Here is a 19,580-nt window from a genome sequence, read left to right on the forward strand (position 1 = left end):
CAGCTGGAGCTGGGAGGGACATCGGTAGGCAGCCCAAGTGATTTAGGAGCCGAAAACCCACTGTGTGGCAACAGACTGTAACAAAACCCCATGAAATTGGAAATTAATGAGAGTTAGGCACCTACGTGTCTAAATGGCTTCAGAAGAGTGGAGCTTACAAGCTTTCAGAAACATTACCCTCAGGTCTCATTATGCATGTGTATCTCTGCACGACCAGCACCAAGCTGGGCACGATGTCTTGGTGCAGGTATTCAGACCACAGCAAAATAATTCAGTCAATGAATGTGAAAAAAGGCAACTGATTTAACAGGATTCTCAACCAGAAAAGAGAGAAGAAAGTCATACTATGCAGCATGGGAAAGGGTATTTAACAGGTGGCCAAGCTATTAGAGAAGCATCAGATTCTGCAAAAAGTATTACCTTCCGCACGACCGTGGCCAGCCCCGGCTGCACAAACAAACACCTCGCCTGCCCAGCAGATACACCGAGGAGATTAATACAAGCCGGCAAGGAAACCAAATTAGCAGAACAACTCAGAAAGTTTCCTGCTACTTTCTGCTCGTTCTCTCTTCCCTGGGTTTAAAACATGATGTGATTTTGGGCTGTGGGCTCAGTTAAATTTCAGTTTGTGTTTAAAACGAGCCTGCATGCAAAAATTAATGTACCTCAAATTTCCTTTCCAATTTCTTTCCTTAATACCGAACTCTGAAGTCCTACACGTTTCACTTGACAAAGCCATTAATTCAGTAATTTCACATAATTAAATCGAGCAAAGCAGAGTATTTAAATTGGAGCTAAGTGAAATATACTTCTGTGCAGCTCATGCTGTTAGAATTGTGCTGCATGCTATTCTGCTGCTGCTCATTTATTAATTTGGGATCGGCTGAAACGTGACACCGCGTAATAAGGAATGCACTGGCTTCAATAGAGTTAGAAATTAAAAAAAAAATTTAAAAAATAAATCACAGAGGACAGTGAATCAAGCACCAAATGAAAGAAGTTAATCCCTCTAAATGAGCCCTCAGCAGAGCACTTCTGCACCCAGCTGAAACCTGCACCCAGGTTTGTACTTTCTCTGCGATAACCAATTTCTGGCGAGAGGTTTTCAACTATTTATCCCTGGAATAAGAAGTGAGCTCTACCAGTCCTCCAGTGTGGTGATCCTTTTAGCAGTGATAACACTTTTTCTCCTAACAGCTTCCTGCATTCTTTCTTCTAGCCCTATGTGGTAAAGAAAGTGTGAAAAGACATTTAAAAGAGTTAAAGCTAAAATGACTTTAAAGTCTTGTCTCCCTCAGCTGCTCCTCTCATTTGGCAGGTCCTGAGTGTCGGAACAGGAGACAACAGTGTGGTACACAGCACCAGGATCAGAGGATCAGAGCCCTTGGACCTACTGGGAGGATAATGTATGGTAAAAAAAGATAAAGGGGGGCAGATAAAACCCGAAGTATGGAGTTTTGCTGGCAAATGAGTAATAAGGGAAGAAAGCAAGATGGCAAATAATCCAAATAGTGGAAACACTTCAAGTAATTAACAAAATTCTCTCTAGAATATAGTGGTGTTTTTTTCCTTTCCATCGGTGCTTTCTACCTCTCAAGTTTCTTATGAACTACCTTAATTGGGCTCTTCCAGATATGCTGAAAGTTCCTTCACTTCTTCCCCAGCCTCGAAGGACACCTGTGAAAGGTGCAGCTCTGGACTGCTCATGATAACCCTCACCAGATACAGCTCGTAATGACCCGCTCCCACTAATGAAAAAGGGGAGGCGGGGGGGGAGATATTGTTGCTGTTGTAATTAAGCTTGTGAAGAGTTTAGTTGGAGAGAAATTAGGTTTATTTACACGCTGCTCTGTTGCTGATGAAGCACCAGCTATTTGGAAGAACTTCTAATTAACCCTAATTTAGTTGATATGCTCTTTAGCAGCCCCATTCCCTGTGTACTTTGCACTAGGTAAAAGGGAGTAATAATAACAAAATTATCCATTTTTAAAAGCCACATTTCTTTGTGGGGGCCCAGTCCCAACTTTTTTCTTTATATTCTTGAACTTGCATTTTAGTTGCTGACAAGTAGGAAGACACACACTTGAGAACTTCGTTCTACAAACAGCTTTTTCAACAGCCAAACACCACAGCTCACGCGGGCACAGCTGCCGCACCCACAGCCCCACGCAGCCCCTCTCCCACAGCCCCATGGCTGATGCAGAAAAAGGGCTTTGAGGATTGCGTTGGACCCTTCCACCTGATTTACAGCTATCACAGCTAGGAGTCTATTTTTAAAGTGCTTCCACTTCCTACATCCTTGGCCAATTATGCAGTCTGGCCACAATGTTCATTAACCAGATACGGTTTTAAAATATTTCATTACAGTATCAAGCTAAAAATCACTTAACTCTTATGATGTGTTTTCTCATTTAATAGTTCACTGATGGCTCCACCATGCTTCCGGCGCCTGTGGTGTATCTGTGGATTTCTTTGCAACTCAGAAAGACGTTTAAAATACAACAGGTTTACAACCTCAGTATATGAAAAAGCCCTAAAAATTCACCAGTTTTTATAAACCATTTTGAAGGAAGAGCAACACCAATTCTTACTTCAATTTCACACACAAAACACCATAAACAGCCAGCACCGCTTTTTGGAAGTAAGGGTGAAAAATGGAACATAATCTAATTCTGTTATACAGAAGTATCTATGCTTGCTGTAATAACACAAACCCAGAGATGCAAAGAGCATTTGCAGAAGTGATATTCCTCATGTCTTCAACACTGCAGCTGTCTGCACACACAATATACACAGAAAAAAAGAAGAAAAAATGAAGATTTCTGCAACATCCTATTCAGAAAATGTTTTACCAATCTGGCTATTAGCTAACTCGTGCAAGATTGCAGCATGAAATTCACCTTGATCAGAAAAATTACATTTTTACTGCACAACCTTTTTTTTGTAAGATTATAGACCAAATGCTGCTCTCAGTTATACCTGGCTAACCCTGCTGATTTTGTATATGCTTCCTGGATGTTACTGTGGAAATTTGGCAATAAATGTATTTTGTTCAATATGATCAAGGAAGAGAAGCCAAATGCTTTTTACACAGAACATTTCTCATTCATTTAACAGGATAAATGGTCATCTGGACTTGGTGCTAAACACAAGGAGCCCAATATGAACGACTATCAAAGTTTAAGTTTTCTCAATTTCTATATGGGACACACATTCTGTACAAATGAATGATGGCATTTTAAACTGACCATCTTTCTGCAAATATAACCTACTTGATTAAATCAACAATGCACAACTGAAGTCTTCCCCACTGTAGCTGAAAGAAGAACGACAGACTACATACATCTTTTTTGAATAGTCAAAATTACACAGAAGAAAACTTCAATTCAGAACACTCTCTCCAAAATTGCCCAGTACAAAATGACTTTGAGTCTTTAAACAAACTTCCTAACAAGGAAAAAGGCAATGATCTTTTTGTTGCTATGGTTGTCCCTCCTTGATGAGTCAGCGAGAATGGCTTGACACAGCCCTTCTTGGGAGAAGGCTAATTCAAGTCCGAGTTACACATTTCTTCTAACAAAAACCATAAGTGAAAACAAATAAAGATGGAACTAAACAGTCTGCCAAAATGATACGTTTATGAACTACAAAAACATCCGACAAGTCTTTGGATAAGAAATAGCTCTCCGATTTTCTTTCTGTGGATGGAAACAACCACTATCTCTATTTGTGTTCACTCATCTGACAAAATCAGGGCACAGGACTTTAGTGTCATTTAATTTAAGTCATCTACAGCCCCCATCCAAGGTAAATAATACCAGCAAGCACAAGTCTACACTGTGCCCAGCTCTGAGGGCTCCAAACCCCCTCTCAATTAAACAGGACCCAGGGAAAACCACTGCTCCTTCTCTCAAGGACATGGACTCTGCGCCCCACTTCCCCACTTCAATTTGGGGGCTGGAGGTGAGCAGGTAGCGCAGAGCCGTTGCCTTTCACTCACTGATCTCCTCCAAATGCTCTTTTCTGCTAAAGATTCACACAACAGATGAAGATTAAATATACACAGCCAGAGCAACAAATCCAAATTTCAGACCATTGTCAGAGGACTTTTTTCTGTCAGGCTGCTTCAGTCAGCCCCGCTCGCCATGCACACACAGCGACCAGCAAGTGCCTTCCCACCATATTTCTCTCAAATAGCAAATTCTCTCTAGCTCTGGTTCAAACAACAGCCAGAGCCTTAAAACATACACACATGCTACGCAGAGAGCCTCACCGTGCCAGTGGGTTGTTTAATCCAAGCGAAAGCTTCCAACCAAGAGGGAAAAAATTTGCCTACAGGGTCCCTCCATTTTATGCTAGCAAATAATTCGCTTCAGAAATACTGCAGCTTTCAGCGTTAAGGTGTTTAGAGGAGAAAGTGTGGGATGAAGTGGGATGTGAAATCCCGTCATCCCACCACAAGGAAAAGCACTGTTAAACATCTGAGTTTTCCTTTTGGAGTTTTGATGAGTTTACTAAGAAAACGTTAACAGCAGAGTCACTAACTGGAATGCTCAAGTTTAAGAAAAAGCATGTTTTCTTTACTTATAATGATGTAATAAAATTTCACAGCTCTCGAAAGCACCTTTTGGGTTTGAAACACAGAAGTAACACTAGCATATCAGTTTATTTGTAAAACATAAACTTCTCCCTGCTGCAGGAGCCTGGAATATGAGAGCTCAGAGTTGTGGCTCTTCCCTTTTCTGAAGAGAAATAAATAAGCCTTTCCCCAAACATAGAAACTACAAGTTTCAATTCAGCAACAAAGGTGCTGAACTTCCCATATCTAGAAAATTACATCAGGAAAATATATTGCACAGATTGACTTCAAATGTATCAAAGCTTCCAGGAAGAGTGGTTATTTTCAGACAAATTACCATGCTGCTGTTTAAATACCACTAAGCTTAAGGAGTCCTTCTTTATCAGTCACAAACTGCCAACTTATCCTCAAGGAAACGCCAAGCTAAACCACGTACATCTAAATCCACACATTGTTCAGCAGCATTCAGAGTAATGTCATTCTGACTTACATGTTTACATTTTTATTGCTAATCGATTTACGCGTTCTGAAGGAGATGCCTTGAACAGGAGGCATCCCTTCCTTCTCCCCTTACCCCCGTGCTCCAGCTTCATTACAACCCCAGCACTATTGCCAAAATGAGATATTGCCTCATTTTTGGTACCGTGCCCTTGAAGGCATCTTATTAGAAAAGACCATTTCTTAATTAACATTTTTGATCTTTAATCTATTACACATCCCTTTAATCCCATACGGAGGAGCTTTTGGCCCACTTCCGCGGCGTGGCGGTGGGAGGCAATAGGATGGCAATTTGTGCTGAGGGCTCTCTCCCAGCTGGGCTCCAGTGTGGCCGGCTGTAGGGCTGGCTATGCTTTCGCTGGTCAGCAGCAGACATTCGCATTTATTATTTTATTGCATTTTTTTTAATAAAGACTTTAGAGACCCACCGCTCAGCATTAAAGACAACAGGCAGAACGGCAAGCTTGCGGATGAGATCAGACTTCAGTGAGTGGCTGTCGAGCTCTTAGAATAACCAGCAAAACTCTAAGTGGGAGATTTAGTGGATCACCAACATGTGAAGTGTTAAGAAAAGTACAATGTTAAGTCCCTTACATCATTTTACTTGCAAATAATTACAGCAATTACAATGTGCTAACTGGCAATTAACATTACAGGCTTCACAACTCACCAGAATTTTTTAAAACACGCTGTGGCCCTATGTAAATTGTCTCTTTGGTATTTCTGATTTGGTGGCTGTATGAGCTAATGGCTACACATTAGCTCAGCAGATCTCGGAACAGAATTGTCCACGTGCCAGATAATTTAATTAGAGGCTTGATCTTGTCAGAGCTTTATGCAACACAGACAGTGTTTCCAAGCAAAGTGTGCAGGTTTTTTCCTTTCTCTTTAGTGTTTGGTGACTGTCTAATAATTTCTAACAAATGCCAAAGCCATCCAAGGGAGAAAGGAGGCATGGCTAGTAAAACACACAAACAGGCACTTCAGTCCCAAGCGTGTTGAATTCAAAAATATGTAGAGCAAGACGTATTGAGCACCTCTTCCATGCACACCCCAATCTATTGCCAGGTCTCTGCACACATCTATTAAATCTTCATCGTGCTGTTACTCAGCCCCCAAAAAGACAAAGGTCACTCGTCTCCAAGTGAGAGCCATAGGGTATCTCAAATCTCATTATAAATGGTCCCATTTAACAGTTTTCTCATTTGAATTTATACACAACAAATACAAGATTACAAGATAAGCTCAGTTTATTTTGACAATGACATTGGAATTCCTTGTAGTGAGACCAGAAAAAGGCTACTTTAGACACTAAATGACAGAAATACAAATGTATCTTCTATTATGGGAAATTTTAGGCTATATTAACTTGAAAAAAACCTTTTTTACATTAGTATTTGGCCTTAATTTCTGTTTTCTGCACATTTTTATACAGTAACCATACTTGTACTCTTTGTCTACGATAAGCTTAACAGTTCAAGAGAATTTAACCAAAAATAGGGCAGTAACGGTTACAAAAACTTTTACAAGTCAGGTCAATGTTGAGTAAGACCCACTAGAGGTCCCTTCCAACCCAAATGATTCTAGTTTCCTGTACTAAATAAGCAAAGATATTTGGGCAAAGCATCATAAATTCATGCAGTTCTTCACTGCAGAGTTTCATATCAACGTCCTTACTCAGCCCAGAAAACAAAGCAGGAGAGTTTGTTTATTCAATTTGTTTGTCTTTTTTTACAACCTTGTTTATAAAACCCCATTCTCATGACTGGCACAACTTGTTTTTTCCTCAGGAAGAATGATTACTGGGGATCCACCACTGTGGCATTATTTTTTTATTGATTTTTCTCATTTAAGCAACAGGCCAACGTAATATATTCTGTTATTCCTGTTTTACATTTATTCAGGCTGGGAGCTTTGAGCTACCAGTTACAACTGGAATGTGCAAACTAGTCGAAGGAGAACAGAGGTCTCTGTGAAAACCAAAGAAATTGTTCACCAGGAAACTTTCCTTCAACTCTTCAGCTGTCTGATTTCACAAAGGTAAAACCCATCGCAATCACTTCCCACAGCAGCATGGTTTCAGCTTCCCTCGCTCCTGCCAGCCAGCCAAAGCAGACCTGGAAAAGCAAAGCCACTGACCTGCAGAAAGGACTCAAAGCAAGATGGGCTGGCAAGTGCCCATGAGTCACAAAGCCGGAGCCCTCTGGGAAGGTTGACCTGCAGCACGGTGCATGCTGCATGATGTGGAAAAAAGCAGTATGGACACGGGGTACAACGAAGACTTTCTACTAGGCTGGGAGGCTTAATTAGCATTTGTAAAGTGCTTTGAGATCCTACATAAAAATATTTACTGAAGTAGGCTCTAGAAAGCACAATTCTCCTGACCATTCAATCTGCTTCTGTCCTCAAATCTGCAAGAGATTATCAGATCCAGAGTGCAGCAGAACTGGATGAATTAGAGATGAGGAGGATTTATCAGGTGATCTTATCCATCCCTCTGCTAATGTAAGACCATTCCTACAGTGTATTTTCAAGCACTTTGTCTGGTTCGGTTTGAAAATGACCGAAGTGATGGGAGATAATACCAGAGTCTATTAGATCCCACTACTGGGAAATGTTTCCTGATATTCGGCCCAGCATCTCCTTTGCTTTACTTTAGCCCATTACTGCTAGTTATGCCCCTGAAGGCTATTGTAAACAACAGATATAATTTTAATCTAGAAACAGAGAAAGCGTTCGTCTACTCACAGCCCTTGGGCAGCAAGAGAGGACAAGGCAGCATCACTGGAAAGAAACACAGGAAAGGAGAGCAGGAGTGTGAAGAAGATGGGAAGGTGCTGTGCTATGCCTTGCTTCTCTCCAGCACTCCCTCCGGCTCAATGGCAGCATCCTTCACTGGGATGTTCATACCCATGGGAGACCTGAACGCAGCAAGGGATGGAGAGCCAGGAAGGCTGTGCCTGAGGGTCCACCCATGAAGGTGAACGACTTCCTTCAATCAGTGCAAGGAAATGAAACACAGTGTTACAGTCTCCCAGCAGATAAAGCGCCAACAGCCACACCTTTAAACAAAAAGCAAATTTGTCACAGGGAAAAAAAACATTGCTGGCAAGATGGCGACACGACCCCATGGAGGATGTCCCCTGCCAGCCCCAGAAGGACACGCCCACCCCACGTGTGCAACTGTCCATGCTGATGGTGTATTTGTATTTCTGGCAAGATGTCCCTGTCAGAAGACCCTATGGGAGCATCCCCCAAACCATAGCAGCCTTGTGCCAGCAAATACACCACGCTCGTAAGACTTTAGATGAGGTTAACCTGATGACCCCAGAGATACTCCCAGATTTGACTGAAACCTTGCTGCCAATCACCAGTCCTGATGCACTGTCAGCATCCCAGTGCACGCGGGTCCAGAGCCCCTCGCCAGCATGGCCAGGCAGGGGCTGCAACCCCACAGCCTGCAGAAATCCTGCCCTTTACAGATGTTGCCTGTAGCAATTTAGCGGGGCCGGCTTTAGGTACTGTGAAGCTCAGCTCAATGACACACTGCAATACAACATGCTCGCTCAGCTTCTCTTAAGCAGCCTGGCTTTACAGCAGACAGTGTCTTTAAAAAGCCTGGGAACTGGTGGCTGATGGGGTAGGGGGAGCACTTGATAGCTCACTTTGAAATGAGCTTTTCTTTCCTGGTCTCTTTTACCATGGAAATTAATTCTCCTCCTCTGTGCTATTGCTGTAATTTTCCCAATTAACATTTTTAATAGTAAGTATTTTCTAGGAAATACTGTAATACACAGGTGTGTGCTTCTAATTTAAATACTGACACCCATGCTGTGTTCACATCTGAAGTTTGCTCCTTCTTGCTGGAGATTCCCTCCCGAAACAAGAGGGGAACACCTATGGCACCACACCACCAGAGACGCCTCGGCGGATTTGCGGGGCGGTTGTTTCCATGACAGATGCACGTGTCAGTGCTGTGCTGCGCTGCGCCACACACAACAAGGAATCTCATTTTTTATGCCTCTTCTTCCCCTAAAGGTGCTACAGCCACAAGATACGAGTTGGACCTTGGGGATCCCCAGGGACCCCTGTCACCCCAGCCAACAGCTTCCTCCAGCAGCGTCATGTCCCCCTTCCCGCCAGCCCAGGAGCACTGGGAGCAGAGACTTGCTCCCAGGAAGCCCTCATGCCTGCAGATGCAGAGTTGTGCCATGAACTCCTACAAACAGAGTAATCTGGGGAGGGTTTATAATTACTCGCATTGTTTCTTTTTACATTATCCCAGCTCCAAAAATCTTAACATTGGATGATCACCCACCACCACATTATCTGAGTACTATGTACTTTCTACTATTTCACCTTCTATTTGTGAAAACACTATCAGAAGCACTTTCTTTAAAAAAAAAAAAAAATTAGTATTTAAGTAAAAGATCAAAGTTAAAAATTAAGTTTTATAATTAGGAAAGGAGAATTAAATTTTTTTTCTCTTCTGAAAGGACACATAATTATGTTACAGCATAAAAACCTACACATGACCAAGGAAAATAAAAGTTCAACTTAGCATAAATGAGGAATGCAACAGCCAGAGCTACAAACCTCCCCAGCTTTATTTCTAGTTTGCATCTATTTAGGTTTTGGCTGCTTCCACAGAAGATATTTAAAATTTTGAGAACCTCAGACTATACTGACTGAGCTGCATGCTGCAGGTCCATGCAGAGACAAGGATGCTGTTTTTAAAACCAATGTAAGAATGCCAACCAGTTGAGATCAAACATTTCATAGCATATTGAAAAAATATTCAACTAAAAGTTATCAACGTTTCTTATGTTCTTTGCTAAGTTCAAAGGTTTATTTCTTTAGAAATCCTTGTGCACTGTAATCAGAATCTTCTCATGTTGATTTACTAATGAAATCAACTTTTAGAAGATGTCTGAGCTTGCGAAGGCACTCAGGACAGATAATTTCAGAGTACTTGCAAGATAACAGGTTTCTAATGCCCACTGAATTGCAACTGACCTTTTCAATGCTCTGCAGTAGAGATCCCAGAATCTCAAGTTGAGGGTGCTCGGGGTGGGGGGGGGGTTCAGCATTCTTCCATTTAGAAGTTAAATAAGACAAAATACACTACATGCAGAAATAAAGAGCTTGGGGTCTATGGGAGGGCAGTCTCTCTCATCTGGAGCTTCCTGACTTACTCCTGGCACAGCCCATGCCCAGTGGGTTGTGTGGCAGGGGCTCTGGGGGGGCTGCCGGGGACATGGGCAGAGAGCAGGGACAGCCCTGGGTACTGGGCCCCTGTGAGGGTGGTGGCCTTGGTGGGCACCAGGCAACGGACTGTGCCGGCGCAGGCAAGCCCAGGGTGCTGGAGGAAGGCTGAGGGGACAACAAACTTTGTGTGACCAAAACAGGCCTCCAAAAGGGGAAAGGTGAGGAAGAACAGATTTTCTGTAGCTTATCCGAATAAACAGAAAAGGGGAAAATTTAACGCACAAATACTTGCAGGGGCAAGTCTCTGTTCGCTTCATGAGACCCCGGCTTTCTCATCCATTTTGCTCCTTTGGCAGCCAAAATTAAACCCAATCCTACAAAACAGTTAGAGGAGAACAGATACCCTCAACACTTGGGGAACAGAGAGCAGCAGCGCTGGGATACAAGACCAACAGCGGAGGAGAGCACAGGGAACAGCCAGGAAGAACAGGCAGGGAGAGCCCCCAACAGCAGAGATGGCATTGAAAATGCCCCAGCATGGGCTCAGGTAGTCCTGAACGAAAATAAGTCTCCAAACTGCATCAAGATGTTCCTCCTCTGAAGATACCAAGTGAAAACTGTGATTTACATAGCTGGGAAACACCATGCAAAGCAGAAGAAAAGGGAAAAGGAGTGACCACAGGGTGGTTTTCTTTTATTTTGTGGTTCATTTCTCAAAAGCTGCTGCTTCCCCTTTTCTTTTCTTCCCCCTTCCCTGCAACTTTAAAAGAAATTGCAGAAGGCAATTAAAAATCTAAAATAGTGTACTATATAAAATAAGCATGTGGGAGAACTCTTAATGGCAAAACATCAAATGCCTGTGCCCTAAGGTGTTGTGAGGTTTTTTTTTTCCCCATGCTGAGCTTTGTTAACACGTCCCTCACACGCGTGCCCAGCTGCTGCAGTGAGCTCGGTGGCAGGGACAGGAAATCTGGAGTTAATGTGGAAAGGCGGGAACACCAACCTATAATTTATTTTCATGATTTCTGGAATGTTATAATTGAATGATACTAATGTTGGGCACCGGCATTGGAGAGGGCCTTCCAGTCACAAACACTGCAAAAATCCCCCCATGTTCTGCACACACATGCTCATAAAGACATAGCCAGTGTCATTTGTCCCCAGCACTCAGGCTACAGGTCCACAGTCCCCTATTTCCCAAATTCTTTCTTGATCAGTATCATAACTCGTAGCTGCATACAAAAATAAGATACCTTCAGTTATCTCAAAAGCAGACACAAAAAAATCAGGCTTTTAGGTCTGCAGGCGCCTAAGGAGAAGACGGAATCTGCTCTGTTTGCCCCAGACAATTCAGCCAAGATTCCCCAGGGCCTCACAGTCAGGCTAATGAGAAACTCCCCAGCAACCCCCATGTAAAATGCTTTCATAGGTCTTTAAAATGCCTTAAATTCTCTATATATTTAGTAAGACTTTTTACTTCTTTAAAACGTCCCTTGTTGCTCCTCAAGATAATACTCTCGTGATGTATTACAACAGCAATGCAGTGTTGTCTGGCTGGACCCTTGCTTTGCAAATATTGAATCTTATTTTCCTCTTGGCTTCAAAGGAGCAGAAAATCCTTTTGTAAAGCAGAGGTGGGTGCTTGCCTGGCCCCCCAGCAGCCCTGCCCAGCCCACCCTCTCTGACACTTTTGGAGTGAGATGGATGGGCTTCAAGCGCTGCATGTGCTGTTAAGAGAGAAAAGCAGGGGGAAGGAGTACTCAGCTGCACTCTTCCTCTGGGACAGAAAACGTCTCTGCCTCTTACACAGCAAAACACTACTGACCTGCTATTTAACAGCAAACTAAGTCCTCAGAATAAGAGAAGAAAGGAAAAGCTTTTTTTCTTCCTTTTACATTAAGGAAAAAAATGTTTACAAGACCTGAAGAGGAAGGAAATTCACTATATACCCATTGTTAAACAGGGCTGGTGGTCATCCAGATTATTTACCCTGGCACAAGGGCAGCCTCTGCCTCCCTATACATTTTCCTGATTCTCTAGGTTAATATATACAGCCTTTCAGTTGTGGTCATAAAAAAAAAAAGATTAAATCATAAAGCTATTTCTAGTTGTATTTAAAATACTTGAATAAATTCCTCAGTGCAACTACACCAAGGGTTGGATTCCTGCAAAGCATTTCACCTTTGCGGGTTTTACCAGGAGCAAGAAGTTAAGCCAGAGCTGACAGCAACTTGCACATACTCTGACATAGGAAAAAGGATAGTGCCCTGTGCAAAGCCATCACCAAACAGACCCATCTGAGGGCAGAATTTCTGTTGCCAATGTGTCCACCATCAAATTTTCATGAGCTGCACTAAGGAGTTCCAAGCAGCCCCTCACCCAGTGCCGTGCTCCAGTCAGAGATGCACAAAGTGTGTGCCTTCAGTACTCTTCAGTAGCAGAGAAGCCCAACATGAGACACGGAGCTTGGACCCCAGTGTTTGATATGGCCTGCCCTGCACCTGTGAACACCTATGCCTGAGCTGGGGACTGAGAGCTGTCACAGCTCCCTGGACAAGCCCCATGCCTACAGATTCAACTCGTACTCACAAGAAATTTCCAGTATAGCTTCTACTGGTTTGATGAACAAAATAAGATACAGCAGCAAAAGCACCTTTTCTCCCTACAACTGCACCTATATAAATATTTTGCTAGTATTAAAAAAAAAGAGAAAAAAGTTTTAAAAATTACATTTTACCTGATCTTGCTGTCCCTACATACCCACACCACCCTGGGACCGCCACTCCCCCAGCCCACAGCAGCTGCGCAGAGCGCCAAGAGAATTTTTCAGAAGTCACTTTGTATGTGTTTGCACACACACAGAGATGTACCAACACATACAGGAGAAGATGGGAGAGAAATATGTTAATTTGAAACATCTGGCAAATGTTTCAGAGTTAACAAGTCCTGGGTTTGGCCTTTTGGGTTTTTTTCTATTGGGGGGTCAAGGAAGGGGAGGCAATTTTGTCATTTTGGGCCAGGGAAGGAAGGGGCATGAAACGAGAAGTCAAAGCGTGTTTTTTCACCCTTTATTGAACTTCAACATCACACTACTGGAGCTAATGCAAACAGGAAGATCATAAAAGAACATAATGAAAGTCTCGCACACTGGGACTGAGGGACTGGTTTCAGTTACTGAATACAGCTTTGGAGGCACACCACACAAAGGCCAGTGGCTCCACGCAGCCGCACCACCACGTACTAGGGCTTTTTAAACTTCTTCTATGTAGCTCCTCAGTCATATTCCAGCGTGCAACCTCTGTCCCATGCACTGCGCCCTGTCCTGATAGGATACTGTATTGCATCTTTATACACATGCAAGATTGACATCTGTAGCTACTAAATGTATTAAGAGGAAAATCCCTCAATTAGCACACATTTTCCTTAAGCTGCCATAAATCACGCATACATTACATTTTATCCCACATCCGATGTCTTGAATGAGAGCTGTAATTATGGGAGTAAATGAAGAAAAATGGAGGAGACTCAGATAATTTAGGAAAAGCCTTTCACACGTTGTCTTTTATTTACAGCATAGTCACCAATACCATACAGAAATCCCAGATTAGCTTCCGCTCAGCACAGAAATTATTTTTGTTGTTGCTGTTCTGAACCTCAGCCTGTGTTAAATTTAATACAATTCAAGACTTGTGATAGATAACACCGGTAACTCCACTCCACTGCTGTTTGAGACGAAGGTCAAGCAAGAGAGCTGGTGAGAGCTCTTTTCATGCGCCGTTAGTTCCAGGCACAAAGGGGCCTTCGACATCGCAGCTGGGGGTTTGCAGCAGCAGCAATATTTGCTATCAAAGACTAGTGAAAACACAAACCATTCAAAACAGCCGTAGTGCCCGGAGAAGATGCACCTAGCGCAACCAAGAGTGCAGCTGGTACAAAGTGAAATGCCACAAAGCGCCACGCAAAGGCAGTTTATGCCTTCGAGACCAGCTAGATGCTGACTTCAGTAAGAAATGAATCCTGCGAGCCAGTCTCCCCGTGACTCTTACAAAACCCATGCTAACCAAGAATGCAGCACCATTGTTAATTTTCATACTACTGCTCCATTTACGAGCTGTTTGCATGTTGCTGCTGAGCTTCTAAGCAGCCCAGTACACGGAGAGCAGAAGAAATGCACTTACTGGCTTCAAAATCAAAAATTTTATGAGAATTTCATAAAAGTTAAAGACATAATAGCCAGTAAACCATCTTTACACAGGGCACAAACAGTGACCAAGATGTGGCTAGTTACTTTAAACGCAAAATAATCTGACATTTATCCTCATATTTGTGATATCAATACATATTGCACAATTACAAACAAACTTGCTTTATCCTGTTCAGATTCTTGAGCCTCTTTTTATTCAAATCAATGTAACACAGATGAACGAACCCCAGACACATGTTTAAGTGTTATTACTATCAAGCAGACCAAAAGCTGGTTCAACTGTTAAATCTTTCTACCGTGGTGATGTACCACTTTTATTCTCCAACCCTGACAGTACTTTCCGATTTCCTCCAAGAGGAGAAATACACACATTCCAGTTGAGACCGAGGTTTAAAATTCCTATTAAAGCAGCTTTTATGTAATTAGATTGGAATGAATGTGCAACAGTGCCCATTGCAGAAAACTTCAAAGTGGTTATACTGGAGAAATCACAACCCATTTCAGTATGCCCACAAGAAGAAAGAATAGCTCTCTGGAGGATAAGAGTATATTAGTCTCTGTATGTAATAGATTTTATTGACCATATGGAACTGATATAAAAATTGTGTTGCAGTGGGTAGTCTTGGATTTGCGTCAGGAATGTGACATACAAAATACAGTTCCTGTAAAAAGCCTGGCAGCTTTCTGGCACTTTTTGCAATCAGAAGAACCTAAAATATTTACCTGATTGAGTCACTGACGAGTCCCAGGTCAAAGCAAAATCTGAAGATTCACCCTCTTCAACTGAAAAAGAACAAAAATAAGTTGTGATTGCTAAAACAAACCAACTGGAAAGCAAAACCATCAGAAAACTAGGTTCACTATGACATTAAGTATTAAAACAGACTTCTGCACTGGTGAGAAAGAAATTACTGCTTCCTATAAAATAATTCATAAGGTGGAAATTTAGTAAAGAGATTTTCCCTACATTTTAACCTAAATATGGGATTTCTGTTTGCGGTTTCTTCCTGAACAAGTAACCGTAAGTTCATGTGAAATTTTAATAGAGGTTAAATATCACTAGCTGCTAAGTATTCATAGTTGAAATTTTGTACATTCACAACAACTTGCATGTGCAAAATTGCCATTGTAAACATAGAGGTCGTTTTTGAAATGTAGGCTGTAACAGATCATAGTAAAGAACTGTCCTATAAAGGGAAAATCGCCTAACTTATGTCATCTTAACATATTAGCCATATTCAGAACCAAGCGATATCTTAAGTTTTTTCAGAGTTCAGAATTTAAAAATACTATTATAATGTGCAACCACGTTCTGTAATATGGTAGTCATAAATAACTGCATTTAAAGCTTGCTGATGTGAAAGCTGTCAGAGCCAGGTGCTCAGCACTTGCAAGTGACATATCTATAACATTCTGCCTGTTAAGAATTATAAAATGTCATTTGATTCTTACATTCTTAAAAATAACTAAGAGATCAACTGACAACAAGCAGGGTAAAAAAGTGCCTGATCCTGCTGTTACTGAAATCAGTAGCAGTTTTATTAATGTCAGACTGGGCATTTGAAAGTGGTAACTGCAGAAATTCTTTTTTTTTAATTGCAAAAGTTGATCATCTTCACCTGCCTACTCTGTCACCATGTCACCAAACAATTTGAAATCGTGGGTCTTTATTTTCTGATGAAAAGTATTTACTCCAGGCACTGAACAATATCTAACCCTTTTATGTTGGATTCAAATACAAACTCTACATAATTCTGCAACTGAAATCCAAACCATACTGCAAAGCCATGAGCACAGCCCCTATTGACCAGATGGGACCTGTATGCCCAGGCTCTGGAACCTGCTCCAGTGATTACTTACATCGAGTATTTACATTTTCGTCACAAGATTCTTGATTTTACGCTTTCCTCCCCGTTTTTTCCCAATCCAGTAAGGAATTCTGGCATCTGTTAGCTTATCTATCAGGTTGATGTCAGTGGTGACATGTGGTGTCATCAGGAAGAGAGAAGACAATCTACACAGGTAGTGCCTTGACAAATTTTGATTTTATGTTCAGACCATAAACAAATGTGTACTCCACAGAAGGGCACAGCTCCAGTCCTGTTAGTCTGCAAGTTTACTAACAGAGGAGCACAGAATTTGGCCACTTCTACCGAAGAAATCGTACTTGAGACACAGTTACACTTTTTCCAAAAAGTCTATGTTAGCATAAAGGCCATGTCACATTATATTTAATTTCAGAATGATAGAGAAAAGCAAGATACAAAGCTACGCGCTTACTGAAGCCATTATCAGTACTATTCCCAACAGTGGCAGAGCAGGCTTGGCTCGCGCATGCTCTCTCCTAGGGGCTCACCTACCATTTTGTGTTCTGTAAACCACCATCTTGTCCCCATTTTGACCCACCTCTCTTAACAGAAAAACTCTGGACATAGTTATCCTAAACACAATTTCACTCTTACACAAATATATCTATTGTTTTAACATCAAAATCTACATACATTTGGGAGGTTTCTGCTCCAAAACTAAATAAGTTAGCAATTCATGTACCTCACTCAAAACAGACGTGTGGAACATTTTTATTTTATTTTATCCTTGACTGCTTTTTGGTTCTCTTGCTTGGACAGTTTTTTATATTACTACTTTTATGCTGAGGGTTTTTTTATTTCTTTACGTTTTACCTTGGTAAGAGAGGTGGAAAAAAAAAATCAGTCTGATAAAAATACATAAAGGAAATAAATTCAGTCCTAGTCAAGTAGGAGTATATGGGATCAGCACTGGTCATTGGCAATTTTAGCAACACACTGCCTTTCATATTGCTTAAACACCGGAGACTGCTCTAGTCCTTGAGCTGCTGTAGGGCAGCTGACTCCAGCACGTAACAAAACCGCGGTTTTTGGAATCCCTTAAATGAGGGCAAAGGTTTGAGTCAGCCTCTGTTGGCATTAATTTGCTTTGCTCCCTAATGACTGAAAAGGGGACAGAGAACGTATATGTGAAGACGATGGTGCTTAAATTCACTTTATATTATTGCAGTCATGGTTTCAGTTTCTCCCCCTCTATTTGCACAGACCTACCACATAGCTGACAGTGCTGCACCTCCGTATGAGGAGGAGGCCGGTGGGATGGAGCCTCTTGAGCTTAGACCCAGACACATCTCCCTGCAGCTGCTGCTCACACCACTATTCCCCCTTTTTCTTTTCTTTTCTTCTTCTTTTCTTTTTTTTTCATTTTTTTAAAATGTTTTAAGCAAACATTCTCTTTCATAGGATCAACCATATGAAAAAGTAACAGCCAAGCCTACTCCAAGGGGTATTGCTATATTGGACTGATGTTTCTCTGGGGCAGCAGGACAGCATGTCAAATTGTCCCCTCGGACAGCAAGCACAGGGTGGGGGCACTGCCAGAAAGGGAGCCGGGACCACACACTGCTTGCTGCAGTGCTGGCTGGGGGTACCCAAACATGACCAGGCTGGCACTACTCAGGACTGGTGTTAGGTGGTTTCATGGAGCGGCACAGTCACAGTGACAGCCAACCAGGAGCCCTAACCCGAGCACTTGATCCTCACCTGCCCACCCATCCACCCACTAAGCTAGGCAGTGGGCAAAGAGAAACAAGGGGCAAAAGCATGCCACATCCAAAAAAGAAAGATTGGGTCTATACACCAGTGTAATTAAGAAGCCCCAGAAGTTTGGAAGGGAAAGTGTCTGTGAAGCTGAAGCAAAAAAAATAGGTGATCCAGCTTTTTGTCACAGGCACCGAACTGTAACTGTAGGGAGACACTTAACTCCACTGTGCTTCTGCTCCCTCTTGGGCATAAAACCAAGAGCTGAGAGGTTCCTTGGTGGCTGCCTTAATCTTCTGAATATAAATTGTTATTTGAGAAGCCAGCATTTGAAGTGGTGTCACTGCTGGCTTTACCTCAGCCTTGGCAATGAGTAGAAGCCACAGAAGTCAGAGGGAAAGATAATTGGTTTCTTCCTCCCAAACTCAAGTTTGACACTGAAGCAGTTGCAGCTCAAACTTGCCCTCAGTTGCACATGGCTGTTGCTGAACTCACAGGGAAACAGGAGGAGCTTTCCTGGGCTGGTCGGAGACATGGGGACATGACGCTGTGCATGGAGGGGAGAGAAGTCCCACACACCCCCAGCTGGGGACAGACCCCCCTGGGGGCTGCCCTAGGGCTTGGCCAACCCTCCCCAGGAGGGCGGAGTGGGTTCAGAACAGATTTGGCTGCTACAACTGTGAAGGGATTTCCAGCTCTTGCTACTAAAAAGTGAGTCAAAAAACCCCCTTAGTCTGCAATATTAGCCAGGGAGTAATTCACTTAATTTTTCAGTTAAAGTTTCAGTTTCTTAATATTCTTATCATCATTCCTTGAAACCTAGAGCGACTCGGGTGGCCAGTGTGCCTTAATGTTCACTTGCGGATACATTTAAGTAGTGGTAAGGAACAAAAAAAGCTGGTGAAGAGGTACGAAGCATTCATTCAACACAATTACTTCCAAAATACATCACACAATAAAAGACTTCCTGTTTCATTAGCAGGAAAATATGTTTTCTGAGACACACCAGCCACAATCATAACTACTGAAGTGAAGGACTAGACTTCCATGTGTGCTAGTTAATCACCCTGAATGTGTGGACACACACGTCCATGTCACTGATGTTCAGCATGGGCAGGAGCCACCCACATACCTGAAACACTCCACAGCTTGGGAATACCACAGGAAACAGCAGCACAGTTTAAGATGGAGAGCCAAGATTTTATAAAGCAACTAGAGATCCTGTATCAGCTGTAACTACTTTACAGGAGTCCTCGTGACATAATGGTGAAGGCTCAGCATTTCATGAAGTTTTGGAGGCATTTCATACTGGGCATTGAAAATTAAGACACCCAAAATGTTCACTCATGTGAGTATTCTGCCCAAAGCTTAACAAGTGCACTTCACAGGTTTGTGCTGGATACCTGTTTTCCTTCACAAACTCACAGAATCATCTAGGTTGGAAAAGACCTTGAAGATCATCTAGTCCAACCATTAACCTAGCACTGACAGTTCCCAACTACACCATATCCCTCAGCGCTATGTC

The 19,580-nt window shown here is 42.4% G+C and overlaps 1 protein-coding gene across 2 annotated transcripts in view; it reads right to left on the reverse strand.

The window, feature by feature from the left end:
- Positions 1 to 19,580, reverse strand: part of ZNF423 (zinc finger protein 423) — a 236,299-nt gene that overhangs the window by 176,626 nt on the left and 40,093 nt on the right. For both annotated transcript variants that reach the window (XM_074839633.1, XM_074839634.1), the window contains exon 2: positions 15,213 to 15,272. In XM_074839633.1, coding sequence (XP_074695734.1) covers positions 15,213 to 15,272 — 60 coding nt within the window. The remainder of the gene's footprint in view (positions 1 to 15,212; positions 15,273 to 19,580) is intronic.

Source organism: Strix aluco, chromosome 14 (assembly GCF_031877795.1).
Source record: "Strix aluco isolate bStrAlu1 chromosome 14, bStrAlu1.hap1, whole genome shotgun sequence".
Taxonomy (NCBI): Eukaryota; Metazoa; Chordata; class Aves; order Strigiformes; family Strigidae; genus Strix; species Strix aluco.